This window comes from Musca autumnalis, unplaced genomic scaffold (genome assembly GCF_047663935.1).
Source record: "Musca autumnalis isolate F117 unplaced genomic scaffold, ASM4766393v1 scaffold_3, whole genome shotgun sequence".
Classification (NCBI taxonomy): domain Eukaryota; kingdom Metazoa; phylum Arthropoda; class Insecta; order Diptera; family Muscidae; genus Musca; species Musca autumnalis.
In genome coordinates, this window is record NW_027411866.1 from 1,222,786 (window position 1) to 1,237,362 (window position 14,577).

A 14,577-nucleotide genomic window follows, 5' to 3' on the forward strand; every position below is an offset into this window, starting at 1 on the left:
TTTTATATTGACCTGGAGGTATTTTTACAGAGATGGTATTGGAGGCATGAGGTCGAGAAATTTATTGGATTTAAAAATTAACCGGACATATAATATGTCGAAATCGCACCACGTATACACCAGAGATGTCATATAAAAGGGTGTTTTGGCATAATACCGCCACTAAACTTATATTTATAACCACGTAAAACTATTATTTTTTTTGCAAATATATTTTGTGTTTTTATCGGACCCGATCAGCTTATGTGATCTAAATCCATATAGGAGGTTGGGGGCCCTAAAATGGACTCTACACTATTAAATGTCGAATAAAACCTTGATATTTAAAAATTATCCTTAGATACAGGATTCCAAAAGATATATTAATTCTTTTAGTTAACTGGATACCTTTATGATGTGTCCAGATAATAAATAAAAGGTTTAACTCACAATATATTATCAAAATAAAAATAATATCTTCAGATTTTTAATCAAATTTTCTCAGATGCAAATGTTTTGAGCAGGACCAAAAATGAGTCCGAGCCTTTTTTTTGTAAATTTTTGTAAAATAAGTGCAATTATTGCTTTTTTTTAACTATGCTATGCTATTTTTTTAAACAATAAACCTACAAAAATATTTGCATTTCAAATCCATAAATTACCTCCAGTTCCAAATGTTTTGAGCAACACTGTACATACATACATATGCATTGTATCGCCATTCGCAGTTCATTTGATACAATGTCTGTCACCATTGTCAATCCAATCCACGCTTGATTGGCGACACCTTTGATGGAGGGAAATTGTTCGTTCAGTTATTGAGAGGTGTTGCTTGTACCGTTTCATAGACAACACGACAATCATTACAAAGTGTAAGAAAATTTGTATGAAACCCATTTTTAATATTGAAAATTCAATTAATTATTTACTTTAAAATAACTGTTATTTTAAAAAATGTTATTCAACGGCAAAGCAGATTGGACATAGACTAATTAATGCATAGATGAAGAAATCATCTCAGTGAGTATGTTCGAATTAAGCCTGTTTAATATGCACTCAAATTTTTTAAATGGCAATAACTATGCATTTTTAAACTATTTATTCTGGTAAAATACAATATTTGGGTAGTTTTTGGTCGGATCTACATCCTCATATAAAAATATGGAACAAAATCTTGCAATTAACCCGCAAAAATTGTCTTCGAAAAATGTTGAGTTATTTGGTTTGAGTTACAACGCCGCGCATATATCGATCATCTTTTCCTAGAAGGTTGAACATCAACCTAGGAAAACAAAATGCCAAATGTCAGCTGATTTATTTGGAAGATATGACTAAAACCATCAATACACTACATATCGCAAGGTATCGCTGGGATATGGAAAACTATGTTGCCCTTTGCCTTTTAATATTTTACCAGAAATGACAAGTCAAGAAAGATTAAGATTAAATTTATTGAGCCTTTTAAATAATCGATAAAAAATTTTACAGAGTTCTTGTAATATCTAGAGGTACTTAAGATTATAATGTATGATCAAAATTTACAATATTTGTTTGTGTTCAGCAACATACTTTTACATATATATAAGAAAAACAACAACAATTTGGGAGTGTAAAATTTAGACTTCCTTGCACCCGGAAATACAAACAAGTCAAGAAAGCCAGCCGCTTATGTACCGGGGCCTTTAACCCACTTAAGGGCACTGGTCGTTTAAACGCCACAAAAAATGGTTGCAAACATTGACTTAAAACTCTGGTATTTTTGCATATTTTTGTAGGATTTTTTGCATTTTGTTATAATAATGTGTGTCATCTCTCATTTTATGCTTATACCCCCCATACCATTGCTATCGCAAACGATATCGTTTTCGAATGTTTTGCGATAGTTTTGCGGATATTTTGTTCGAGAACGACACACGAAAACGAATCAAAAACGATTCACTGGTCGCTCAGTTTGTGCCAGTAAAACTTTCGTTTTCGAGGTATCGATAATAATATTATTTTCGAATCAAAAACAATACGGAAACATATAATTTAGCGATACTTTAACGATTCATTTTAGATATCGCTAGAAGCTCTTTAATGTTATTATTATCGATAGTTTTGGTGTTTCATTTACATTCGTTCCCCAATAATTAAAGGGTATTTTAGGTAAATTTTAATACATATATTTTTATTGAGTTAGGAAAGTGTATTGCAAAAACTAAAAATAATATAATTCAATGCAAGAATTGCAAAATAAACAGAAAACATAACAATTAATTCAAAGTATTAAATAGCGGGAAAACTAAGACTATATAGATATAAATTTCTTCATTTTCTTTTTTAGATTCATCGAACTTTTGCTTTTCATATGTCATTTCGCGGCATTTACAACCCTGTCATGAGCGTTTTACAACTCTGTCATCCAGGGAAAATCCCAGATCAGCCACCATGTCACCCGGGTACATTTAAAACGAGAGAAAAGATATATGTCAAAAATTAATATTTAAAATAGACTTAATATAAATAAATATACATACTCCGAATTGCAATTTTTAGTTGCTGTTCACACGCCAAGAAACCTTTTCGGCCAGCTAATCGGAGAATATTTTCGACATCGATTGAATCTTCTGACACTATGTGTCCACTTCTTCCAGGGACGCAAACCCGCGTCAAACGTTCTTCAACGTCAGGAGTCTCACCTTCAATGGATTCTTCATGCAATATGTCGACGCCTCCAAACAATAGTATGCTAAGTCGACTTAGCACGTTTTCAAGTTCTTTACATTTTTATATTTAACGTCCTTTAACTTAAATTCTGTCAAATTTTGGAAATGATCGGACAATCCGAACAGAAGTTATAAACAAATATTTAGTTAGCAAAGTACTGGAGGTCAAAGATATTTCCAAACTTTTAGAGCTTGTCCTGCAAAACTCGCTTTTCAGAATTAGCAAACTATTATTTGGAGGTGTCGAACGTCCTTTAACTTAAATTCTGTCTAATTTTGGTAATGATCGGTCAATCCGAACAGAAGTTATAAACAAATATTGACTTAGCATAGTACTGAATTTCAAAAAAATTTCCAAACTTTGAGAGCTTCTCCTGCAAAACTCACTTTTTAGACTTAGCATACTATTATTTGGAGGTGTCGATGTATCCACTTCTTCCAGGGGCATAATTTTCTCATCTTATTCAAAAGTCCCTTCATCTGGTATATTTGCTCAGCTCCTAGGCTTTCGATTACAGGTTTCACAAAAATATTTTCAACTTTTCTTTTATAAAAAACATATAGCACAATAAAATTTCGCGATTGTTATTTACACAACTTATAAATAAACCAAATTCTTTTAATTCAACTAAATAAACGAATTCACATGAAACTTTTTACAAACTGATTTTAATTTGAAAAAATAAAATTTGACAACAATTCCAAATATTTTATTTTTGGCCTACACTATCGAAAAAACCCTTGTATTCTGCTCGAAAATAATATCACTTTCGAAGTTTTGTGGCGAACTTTCGAATAATATCCGCACTTGGTATGGGGGGTAAAGTTTCATTTGGCCTAAAACGGAAGCAATACAAAAAATCGACTTTTTTTGTAACTTTCGATTTTTATTTCAATATGCCATATAATTTTAATACTGTACGTTTTAGAGAAAAAAGTTATTTATTAAAAAATGCTTAAAAAGTCTCAGAAATATCATTTACATATAAAATTTTAAGTTTCCTCGAAAAAAATTCTCGGCGCTAAGAGGTTAGCATTTTGTAAATTAATATCACTGAAATTTGGATAAGGCTCCCATAAATATTTTCGTTCGATTACGGCTGTTTGTATACCAATATATAACGTGTTAAGAAAATAAATAATCAAGTCATGTTGAATGAGAACCATCCAACTGTTTTACTTTCCCGAGAAATAGCAATGTAGCTACGTACTTTCATTACTGAGGCGAAAGAAAAGGCGAAGTCTATTTTGTTTTCATTATCTTCATCTTTAATATTTAAGACTAAAGTATGTGTGCGGAAAACTTTATGTTTCATTTAGCTCCAGTGGCCCGAACATTATTATCCCAAACATTACGTTATTATTAACTTTTTTTAAGAAATGAGGGAGAAGATATAAAGTTCTTATCAAGCCAAACAGGCCAACTGGACAACTAATAGTATCCGCTTCTATGTCTTAGAAAAAGTAAAATCGGATTATGGTCGTTCGTCTTCCCTCTTTGAAATTAACAAAATCCTTAAAAAAATTAATAATCCACAAATTTCTGAAAACTTACCCAAAAGGTCGAGTACAAATGTGTTGATGAAAAAAAATTAAGAAAGTCAATAAACTTTCTAATCGTAGCAGCGCCATAAATGACACGACACAGCCACCGACATCGACAAGGCTCAGCACAAAGTTGCCTTAATCGTTTTGTTTACAACATAAAGTTGAAGGAAGAATGGAAAATGTAGTGATGTTTGGTAAAGTTTGATATACTAAAAAACACACACACACGCAAAATGCTAGACTCCCATTCCCAGTACCGCGCAAGCATTTGGAAGTGAGTTTTTCATTCCCTCACCTAAGATGTCAATCCGGAGACACGCCAAGGAAGATCGTTAGTGCATTGCACAAACAGTTTCTACAGCATTATTATGATTACCTTTTATCGCGTATGGCGACACTTCGGAGTGACTCTGAGTGACTTCCAAGGCGATTGTTTACATTTATTTAATAATTCCACACATTGAACAAATATGGGACATTTTTCTATCTGATGATTATTTGACACGGTGGTTCAGTGGTAAGCATACTCGCTTTGCAATCTGAAGGTCCGAGTTCGCTTCCCTGGTCAGGCAACAAAACAACATCACATTTTTAAAATGATAAAAATTAATGTAGGCGAAAATTCCTAGTTATAAATTCCCTAAAAGCGTACTTTGAAAAAATAAAAAATAAATAGAAATAAAAAAATTAAAATAAAAAATATATATTTTTTTACTTCCAAGAACTATCGTGGAAATTACCTCCAAGAAGTGTCGCTGGAGTGACTTCCAAGACAACACGCTGGAGTGACTTCCAAGACGACACCCGGGCGTGGTTGATTTCTTCACAAAGGAGGTCACTTCAGGGTGACTTCAGCGACTATCGCCCCCTCTGTTTTCATCGCCTTTGGCGGCACGCCTAAGTCACTTCCGCGATAGTTTTTGCTTGCAGGGTACTTTAGAATACACAAGTGATTTGTATTCATCTTGATTTCAAGCTGGGTGCAAATGCAGAGGTTGTTATTTAACCAATGTTTTTGTTGCTTGCTACGGATGGAAATGTAAACCGCTAAAACCCAAAACCACGTATAGCTCTTTGCAATAATTTTCTCCCTAAACACCCAATTGGGATTATCATAAAAATGTTGATTCATCAAAAACTGTGAAGATTCTATCCTTAATTCTTAAAGATTTTGTGTGGATTTCTCAGAACTGTTTTAGTTTTTATTGTGGATTATTGATCGACTAGTTTAACGTTTTGATAAAACCACTTATTAATTATTTCTTTCCGTGTACAAAAGTATACATTTTTTGTATACGCTTGGAAGGTGTGGGGATGTTTCATTATTAATAGTTTCGCTTAGAGAATTTGCTGTTTTGTAATTTCTACGTAAAAAGGAACAGTGGTTGGGTAATATTTTGCGTTTTGGTTGTTGTTGTTGTTTGGAACATTTTTCACCATAACAATATCCTTCCGCCTATGTGGCTTTTTTTTGAGGTTACAAATGTTGGTACTTTAAGGGCATTCATACGCACTGGCGTCTATGAAGTTAATCCTCATACATGCTTACGAACGTATATTTTCTCAAAGTGATTAATATTTATTTTCGACCATAACTGGTAAATCCAATTCCGCTAATGTCTTGCACCCCATTCCACTAGTGTGCTATTCGGCATGGACAGTGAAAAATAAGCGCCATCAGCAATACGTGTATTTTTTTTATCTAAATAGAAATTGAATTTTTCTTCTTTGGCAAAATTATTTAATTAATTATGTTTATTGCCAAATTATGTATAGTTTGCGATTCCTTGGTAGAAGATTAATAATAAGCCATTCATCTTCTTCTGCAGATTCCGTTTAAATAGGAAATTGCTCTTAACGTTATTTCCAGGCAATAACTATTTTCATTGATCGTCTGAATGACGTACTAGATTCGGAATTTTTGCTTGTGCAAAATATAGGAATTGTGTAACTTGGGCAAATTTCAAAAGACAGCAAATGAATTCGATTTTTTTGAAATTCGATAGTCGATTTCGCCACAAAACCATGTACTTGTACTTATTGTATGTACTTATTTATTTGCAGATTAAATTTTTTGTTGAGCCGTTTTTAAATGGATTAGTATGACAGGTACACAGGTTCACGTTTAGGTATACCCCAAATGGGGTTACAAATTGTAGGGATATATGGCAAATAACAAAATTCCTTTGCAATTCCATTTGAAAAAAATTAAAAAAATTTTTCGCGAGCACATCTACGATTTTTGGTATAGAGTTAAAGGGAAAAAATCTGGTTTCAAATCTGCTCGCGTTCACGAAATTGGCCGATGCGCGCAAAAGTTATAGCGGTTTTTATCCTCTTATAAAGAAAAAATATTTTAAAATTTCTTATTTTTTGTATTGAGAAAATGTAAGCATATATCAGTAACAGCATTTGATATCCATCCGTAGATGCACCAAAATTTCCAAAATGTGTTTTTATTTTCGCGGAAAATCAAAAAAAATTAAAAAAATCTGGCAATAAATTCAAATTATACTATCTCAGAATCCGTATAAACCTCTAAAAACTAAATTAAAAATACGTACAGAAACTAGACAACGGGTAAAAAATGTGAAACCAAAATTATAAACATTGGCTTTATAAATTGCATATTATAACAACAACAAAAGAGAAACAACTCATTGTTGGAAAATATTGTTACAAATATATTTTTTGGTTTGTTTCGAAAAAATATTTGAGAGTTATCCAACTATTTCGCTAAAATCTAATACAAAAATTAATGTATTCTGCTAAAACTTTATCAAAATATATGGTTTACCATCGTGAAAGCTTAACTGCTTACTGTGATTAGTTATAAGGATAGGAAATTAAGAGTAATATTGAAATTACTATCATTTAAAAGATATGAAAATTAAAAAGCCTGTAACTCGCGAATTAGTTAAAGTCGGTTGATGCGCATCCGATTTTGGATAAAGCGAATCAATCTCTTTCAATATTTATGCATATTTCGATGTTTCAGTCAGCGGCCATTGTGTGCCGCCAGTTGCATCATGCACTGCAAAAAACCTTAAAGTTGGTAAAAGTCGCGCAATGTGCATACGATTTTGATGCGCATCCGGTTTCATCAGCGTCCATCAAAAATACGTCAATATTTCAAATAGATTCTTCAAAAACCGCGGATGTGCCTCCACATTCAATTTTTGGCGAAATACCCATATTACTCGCGTTTCTCTGTTTTTTTATGACGCGTGTTTTCGCAAATATTATAATCGCGAGTAAAGGATTCCATTTATGTAAAAAATTTTAAAGAAAATCGCGGTTTAGTACGCGGATTTGTCAAAATATATTTTTGCTGATTTTCTGATTTTAAAGGTATCTATATCCGCAGTTTTAGTAGATGAATTCGATCGCGGAAGGCTTCATTAGAACCGCCGCGTAAAAAAACAAAATTCACGCGGGTTTCTAAGGAAATTGAATGACAGTTGTAAATTTTACACGCAAAAAATATGTATTGTAAGAAACTTCACGCATGAAATTTTGGCCTTTCGACTCCAATTACTAGGATGCTGTAAGGAGCACACTCATGAGATATGCACCAAACGACGTAAAATCACGAGTTCTATAATCGTGTTATGAGTTTGGAATATTATCTTCTTGCACGTCCGGATTATTAAAAAAACTCAAAAAACCCCGAAATTCCGGCTTCAAAATGTCAGCATCAATTTTAGGTGGATGCAGTGGATATATCGAAAAATCATAAACTGCTATCTTATTGCCCATGGAGTATTCTGTGATTCATTCTGAAGTTTCCCGGTCAAAAAAACTCTTTTAAAACTAAAATCGATCGACGACTTTGATGTCCTTGATAACCCCACAAAATTAATTCATTAATTTTCTAGCTAGAATCGACACTAATTTCAAAATGTCATTTAGAGAAAAACACATTTTTAGTTTCTATGCTACATACAAAACACCATAAATGTTTCCCTTCCCAAGGTCATATCTCAGGCATTGATTGAACATTTTACCTCATACTCTAAATAATAATAAACAATTTTTCGATTTTCTGCAATTTTAAATAAAATAAAAATACTTTTCCAACGTGTACTTATTTTGGTATTACTTTGCAGTGAACCCAACATGCAAATTTCCGGAAATACGAAGTCTCAAACTGTATGACCATTTCTTATTTTTGAGGAGCGTGCCCACTGGGCCACCCCCAGCAAATGTCGGCATCGTCAGACTTTGTACCATGTTACAATCCCTGGCTCTGATAAGCTCGGTTCTCTATAAAAAAATGTAAACATTATATACCTATTTGTCATTCAGTATCAATAATTTCTACTTCATTCACTATACTATATGTATGTATGTCAGCTTCTCTTAAAAACTAATTTTATTTTAAAATATTTTACTGAACATAAACCTTTTTTTAGGCGCCCTCAAGACAGTTGAAGACTTTGGTTTTGTTTTGTTTTTGGTAAATCCTACTTGGCTTACTTAGTGGCATAGCCAAAGGTCATATGGTGCACACACACACATTACATTGGAGCCGTTAGGAATTTATTGCATTTATTTATAGGCCATATAAAACGTTTATTCGATTTCCGGAATTTCCTTTTCTTTTTTTTTTGGCAAGATGTAAAATCTAAAGCATACCTCCCTGTGTCACGGTAAATAATAAGAAAGTTGAGTGTCTACTTTGAGGCGCCTGTAATTGAATCCTACAACAACAACAAAACACAGTTTTATTTGCAAAGCAGAGTAATATCCAAGGTTAGCTTAAATAATTTGTCAATTCTTTTGGCACTATATAACTGCCAATAAATGGTGGGAAGTGAAGAGTGAGCCCACATTTACATAGGCGACAAATGTGTTCTTACCCTTGAGCTAAGATATTATCGATTTGATTTTCAAAATAGTCAGGCTTTATGCCATATTCTTTGTTTTAATATTGTGTTAAAACAACTTTAGTTTATTAGTGGGAAAGATTGTTGATGTTTACGAAGGGGTAAGGCAGGGAAGACTATAGTTTCGGATCTCGCCACAGATCCTCATCAGTTCCCCACTAATATATTAAAGTTGTTTTAATAAAATATTAAAACTACGGCTGATAAGGATCTGTAGGGAGATCCGAAACTAAAGTCTCCCCTGCCTTACCTCTTGGTAAACATGGCCAATTGTTCCCACTAATAAATTAGAGTGGTTTTAATAAAATATTTTTTATTTTCAGTGAAAATGTAAATTATATAATTTTTTGAAATATTGGTTGCATCTATGAATAGTTATCGAATTACATCCAATTAAACATTTAAAAATATTTTTTCTTTATAACCGAATTAAAGCTGACATAAATTTTGCGCCCAGAATCCAATTTTCTGAACGCGAACAAATTTGAAACCAGATTTTTTTCTTAACACATGTGCATCGTTGTTATGCAAGCAAAAACATTTTTATATTATTTACATACATATGTACATGGAATTGTTAAAAATTGAAATTTCCAAAATATGTCACATATGCTCTGTTCCAGAACATGTATTTTTGAAATCTCTGTCAAAATTGTAAACACTTTTGCAGATATTTTATTAGGTTTTTGATTTTTATTTTGTATATGAAATGGAAAGAGAATTTTATCTATTTATTATAAATCATCTATTCTTTTTGTTTTTAGCGGCGAACGTATGTGGCGCATGTCCCATTCACTACCCTCTGGAATGGTAAGTTTCCCTCGGATCCTCTTTATTATTTTGATTCTGCAATTGTTTCTTCTTTTCCCCGTTATATAAATAAATATATAATAATATCTTTATGTATATTTATAAATTGATAAAAAAAAACTATTTTTATGGAATTTCAAGTTCAAAGTTTTTGAATGCATTTTAAAATTTGTTTTTGGCATTTTTGATAATTTGAATTATGAAAACAGTTTTTGTTAAAATATGAAAATATTTCTAAATTATAAAAAAAATAAAAATTAAATAAATCACAAAAAAGAGAATAACAAAATTTACCGGAGGCACACACGCTTTTGCAACTTAGACAACATAAAAACAAAACCGACGACACAATACAATATTTTATTTATAGTTCTAATACAAACAGACAGAATAATAACCAACATTATTCGCATTTTTGTTAACAGCAACCTTTAAAAAACACACACACACACAAACTATATAGTGATAAAAACGAACACATACATACATTTTTTGACAAACTGTAATACAACACAATGTTATAGTTTTGAATTTGTTTTCTTTCCCCGTTTATGTGTAATACTGTACGTATAATAGAGGACAATTAATACAACAACATTTACATTACATTAACGTAATACATATAATTCATATTGTTGGATTTGATATAGAATGTATTTTTTAGCTTAGATAAAGATTCTAGGTATATCCTTAGCGAAACTAAGGATATGCCAGTCTGTAGCATATAATCGAAATCTTAAGACAAATCTGCACAGTGATCCCAATACCCTTGAGCGGACTTGTTCGTTCATTCGACATTCACCTAATTAACCTCTGGAAGGAAGAAACACTTAAAAACAAATTAACCCAAATCTAATAAAGTTTTGTGTTTTATTTTTCTACGAAAACATTTATAAAAACTTTATTCAATTGAGAAACAAATTTAGCTGCTACTTCTTTGTAAAACTTTTCGACAGCCATGAACTGCAAAAATAAAAAGAAATTTCTGAAATAGTTTTTCTGGAGTAATGCAACATGTTGGCCTTAGACCCACAGTCAATTACAACAACTAGTTGGCGGAAATGTACTCCCAAAAAGAAAGCTAAGTTTCCTTTAAATAATTACTTACGTTTACAAAATGCTGACGTGAAATATGCGAAAAAAGTAGAGACTAGATTTGTTTTTACACTGCCTGCTACCACATCAAAAGAAGTTTCTGTTCATTCAACCCCAAAACTACAATGACGCTTTAGTGAGCCAACTACTCGTATTCCCCATTGTAGTGTAGTTTTTTTCCTGTAGTTTTTTTCATGTAGCTAAAACAAGTTGTTAAAGAAAACGAAAAGTACATTGACCTGGGTACGAGTATAGGGTTGACATTTCACCTACGATTTAGCAGCGGACCACAAAGCTTTTTGAAACGAAAATGTACAAAATAGGAATAGAAAGAACATTTGCTCACAAAACATTAATAACCATTTGATATAAATATGTAAACATGGGGGTCATTCTATAAATCCTGTTTTCTTTTAACCACAGGTTTATTGCAACGTATAAAACTGGCAAAAAAGGACTATATTCGCCGAATATGGGATGCACTATACAGAAATTTAAATATGGACCATCGATTTAATTAAATACTATCCGATAATCATACAAAAATGTTTGGCATCTTCCTCTTGACTTCATGTAAAAAATGTGTCAGTATTGAACACCAACTTCGACCTTTAGTGGGATCGATTTATGTACATATGAATATATTAGTCTGCAACTCTGCTGTCTGACTACGTACATCAACACAAGCGGCATCAATGGAAAATTGAACATTTCATCTTGAACAAATAAATATATAAGCTCTATATTAACAATTTTTTTCACAAAATAAATATTATCTGATCATGGTCTTAAGGGTTGACACCCACTTGTAAATTTCAGAAAATGGAAACAAATTATTGGCCTATTTTAAAGTATAAGTAGCATAGAATATGTGGTAAATCTTTCAAGGCGATCGGAACAAAATTGACTAAGATATGAGTGTTGGAAGGAGGGGAAAAAATCATTCAAAACCTGTTTTTCTCGAAATCACATTTTAAAAACTCTAGCTCAAAAACTAATAACTTACTTATCATTTTTGTGGGCTAATCAAGGACATCAAAAACTAGACCTTCATCTATCGATTTTATTATACACTCCATAATATAATATGGAGGGTATATTAAGTTTGTCATTCCGTTTGTAACTCTTCGAAATAAACATTTGCGACCGTATATTCTTGATCAGCGTAAAATTCTAAGTCGATTTAGCCCTGTCCGTCCGTACGTCCGTCTGTTGTAATCACGCTATCTTCCGAATGAGTTGATATACAGGGCTGAAATTTCGCATTAGCTATAATTTGACATTTAGGGTTCACAGTGAGCAAGAAACTTCGACAAAAATTATGGACATAGGTCCACTTTGTTTTTAGCTACGTGTTCCGGCCGAATTGGCTATAATTTGACACTTAGGGTTTCTAGTGGTCAAGTGACTCATCCAGCTAAAATTTAACTTGTTTTTAATTTTTTTGCCCGTTTGTTTTATGACAAAAAATGCCAGTTTACTAAGCCAAAAATTTAAATTTTGACTTTTTGGTCTCACATTTCCGTAAAACCTAATATTTTGTAAAAAATCGATCGATGAAGGACTAGAACTTTATAATCTAAATAAGCATACAAAACTATGTGACTGACGATCGGTTCAATAATTTTCTAGCCAGAGTTGGCACCGCAAAACGCTATAATACAAACATGGCTTGGTAGACGGTCAATTGCCACAAAACTACATAATCAGCCGCCCGATGATGAATATCAACTCCCTGTGAGTTTTCTCACTCTTTTTTAACAAGAAAAATTCAGAAGTAGGTTAAAAGATGTGCTCTTTCAGACGAAAAAACAACATCCAAAAAAATTTCAAAGATTTCTTGGAAAACATTCCTGAAAAATGGCTTTAATTGGGTTTTGCAAGTGGGGGTCACCCCTTAAACTGCAATCTACTTCTTTCTCATAAAATCAAACCTTATTTAATAGTTCATAATTGCTGCCTGGAATTCACAATTAACAATGGATATGTGAATATCGGTAAGAAAAAGAGGGGTCGGTCGGTCTAGGGCAAATATTTCGCGATATTACATTCATTTTGGCTTAAACAAACATAAAATATCCTTTCCGCATTGTTATGCAGGGTATGAATATCCAAACTTGTTGTCGGTCGGGCCGAACTTTTTATACCCTCCACGACAAATTTCAGCCATTTCGGTGGATTAATGTGGCCACAACCTTCAAAATACCGAAATTCGGAAGGTACCGTTTTATGGGGGCTATATGATGGCGTGGACCTATACCTACAAATTTCTGGGGGAAAGTTAAGAAGACTAAATACCAAATTTCAGCCATATCGGTGTGATGATGAGGCTAAAACGTTCAAAATATCGAAAATCGGGAGATATTGTATTATGGGGGCTATATCAACACGTGGACCTATATAAACATTTTATGGTAGAAATGTTTCTTAGCCTCTTGAAACACAAAATACAAAGTTACAACCGATTCTTTGGTCAAATGGGTCTGAACATTCAAAATATATTAAAATGACGCGTACTTTATAAGGGGTCTTATGTGGGGACTATACCAAAACGTGGACCTATATAACCCAACTTTGGTAGGAATGTTTTCTGGCCTCTGAAGACACAAAATACCAAATTACAACCAATTCTGTGGTCAAATGGGTCTAATACATTCAAAATATATTAAAATGACGCGTACTTTATATGGGGCCTTATATGGGGGCTATACCAAAACGTGGACCTATATAACCCAACTTTGGTAGGAATATTTTTTGGCCTCTGGAGACACAAAGTACCAAATTACAACCAAATCGGTGGTAAAATGGGCCAAATATCTTAAAACTTCCTTAAAACGACGACGCGTCACGCGTCATTTTGTATGGGGGCTATTCGAAAGCGTGGACCTACATAGCCCGCTTTCAATACCAAAAGTCCTACGTAAATATAACATATTTTCCCAAAATTTAATCAACCTACGTCAATCCGTTCGGACGCTAGAGTGATTTCCACAGACGGACAGACAGACAGACGGACGGACATGGCTATATCGATGTAGAATTGCACGCTGATCAAGAATATATATACTTTGTGGGGTCTGCAATGATTATTTCGAGTAGTTACAAACGTAGTGACAAACTTAATATACCCCCATCCTATTGTGGAGGGTATAAAAAGGAATATTGACCTTATCATTACAGCGTCAGTGTGCGCTTACCGTGAGCATAAATTTCAATGCAAACTGCCGGTCGTTGGAGACAAATATTTGCCTAACGTGACCTTATCTTTAGTTTTTCTTTTTTGTTTGCCAACGTAATTTCATCGGCAATTTTATAACCGAATTTTATTGTTGTCGTTTCCAATTTAGTTTCTCTTAACACCTCATTCTACCAAACCTTCAAAACTGTTGGTAATTTGTTTTTTATACCCTACATCACATTGTGGTAAAGCGTATCATGTCTCTGTGCATTTGTATGTAACATTCATAAGGAAACGAACAGACCCTAAGGACCTAAATCAGAGCTGCTCTTCTTTGCAAAGACAGTATACTCAGCGATCCCACTTAGTT

General features: G+C 33.0%; 1 protein-coding gene across 11 annotated transcripts in view; it reads left to right on the top strand.

Moving 5' to 3' along the window:
* LOC141397610 (sex-lethal homolog) overlaps positions 1 to 14,577 on the top strand; it is a 79,898-nt gene that overhangs the window by 41,628 nt on the left and 23,693 nt on the right. For all 11 annotated transcript variants that reach the window (XR_012411446.1, XR_012411445.1, XM_073974139.1 and 8 more), the window contains exon 3: positions 9,889 to 9,934. Coding sequence is in view for 9 of the 11 variants with exons in the window: in XM_073974139.1 (XP_073830240.1) it covers positions 9,889 to 9,934 (46 nt within the window). In the remaining 2 variants the exon portion in view is untranslated. The remainder of the gene's footprint in view (positions 1 to 9,888; positions 9,935 to 14,577) is intronic.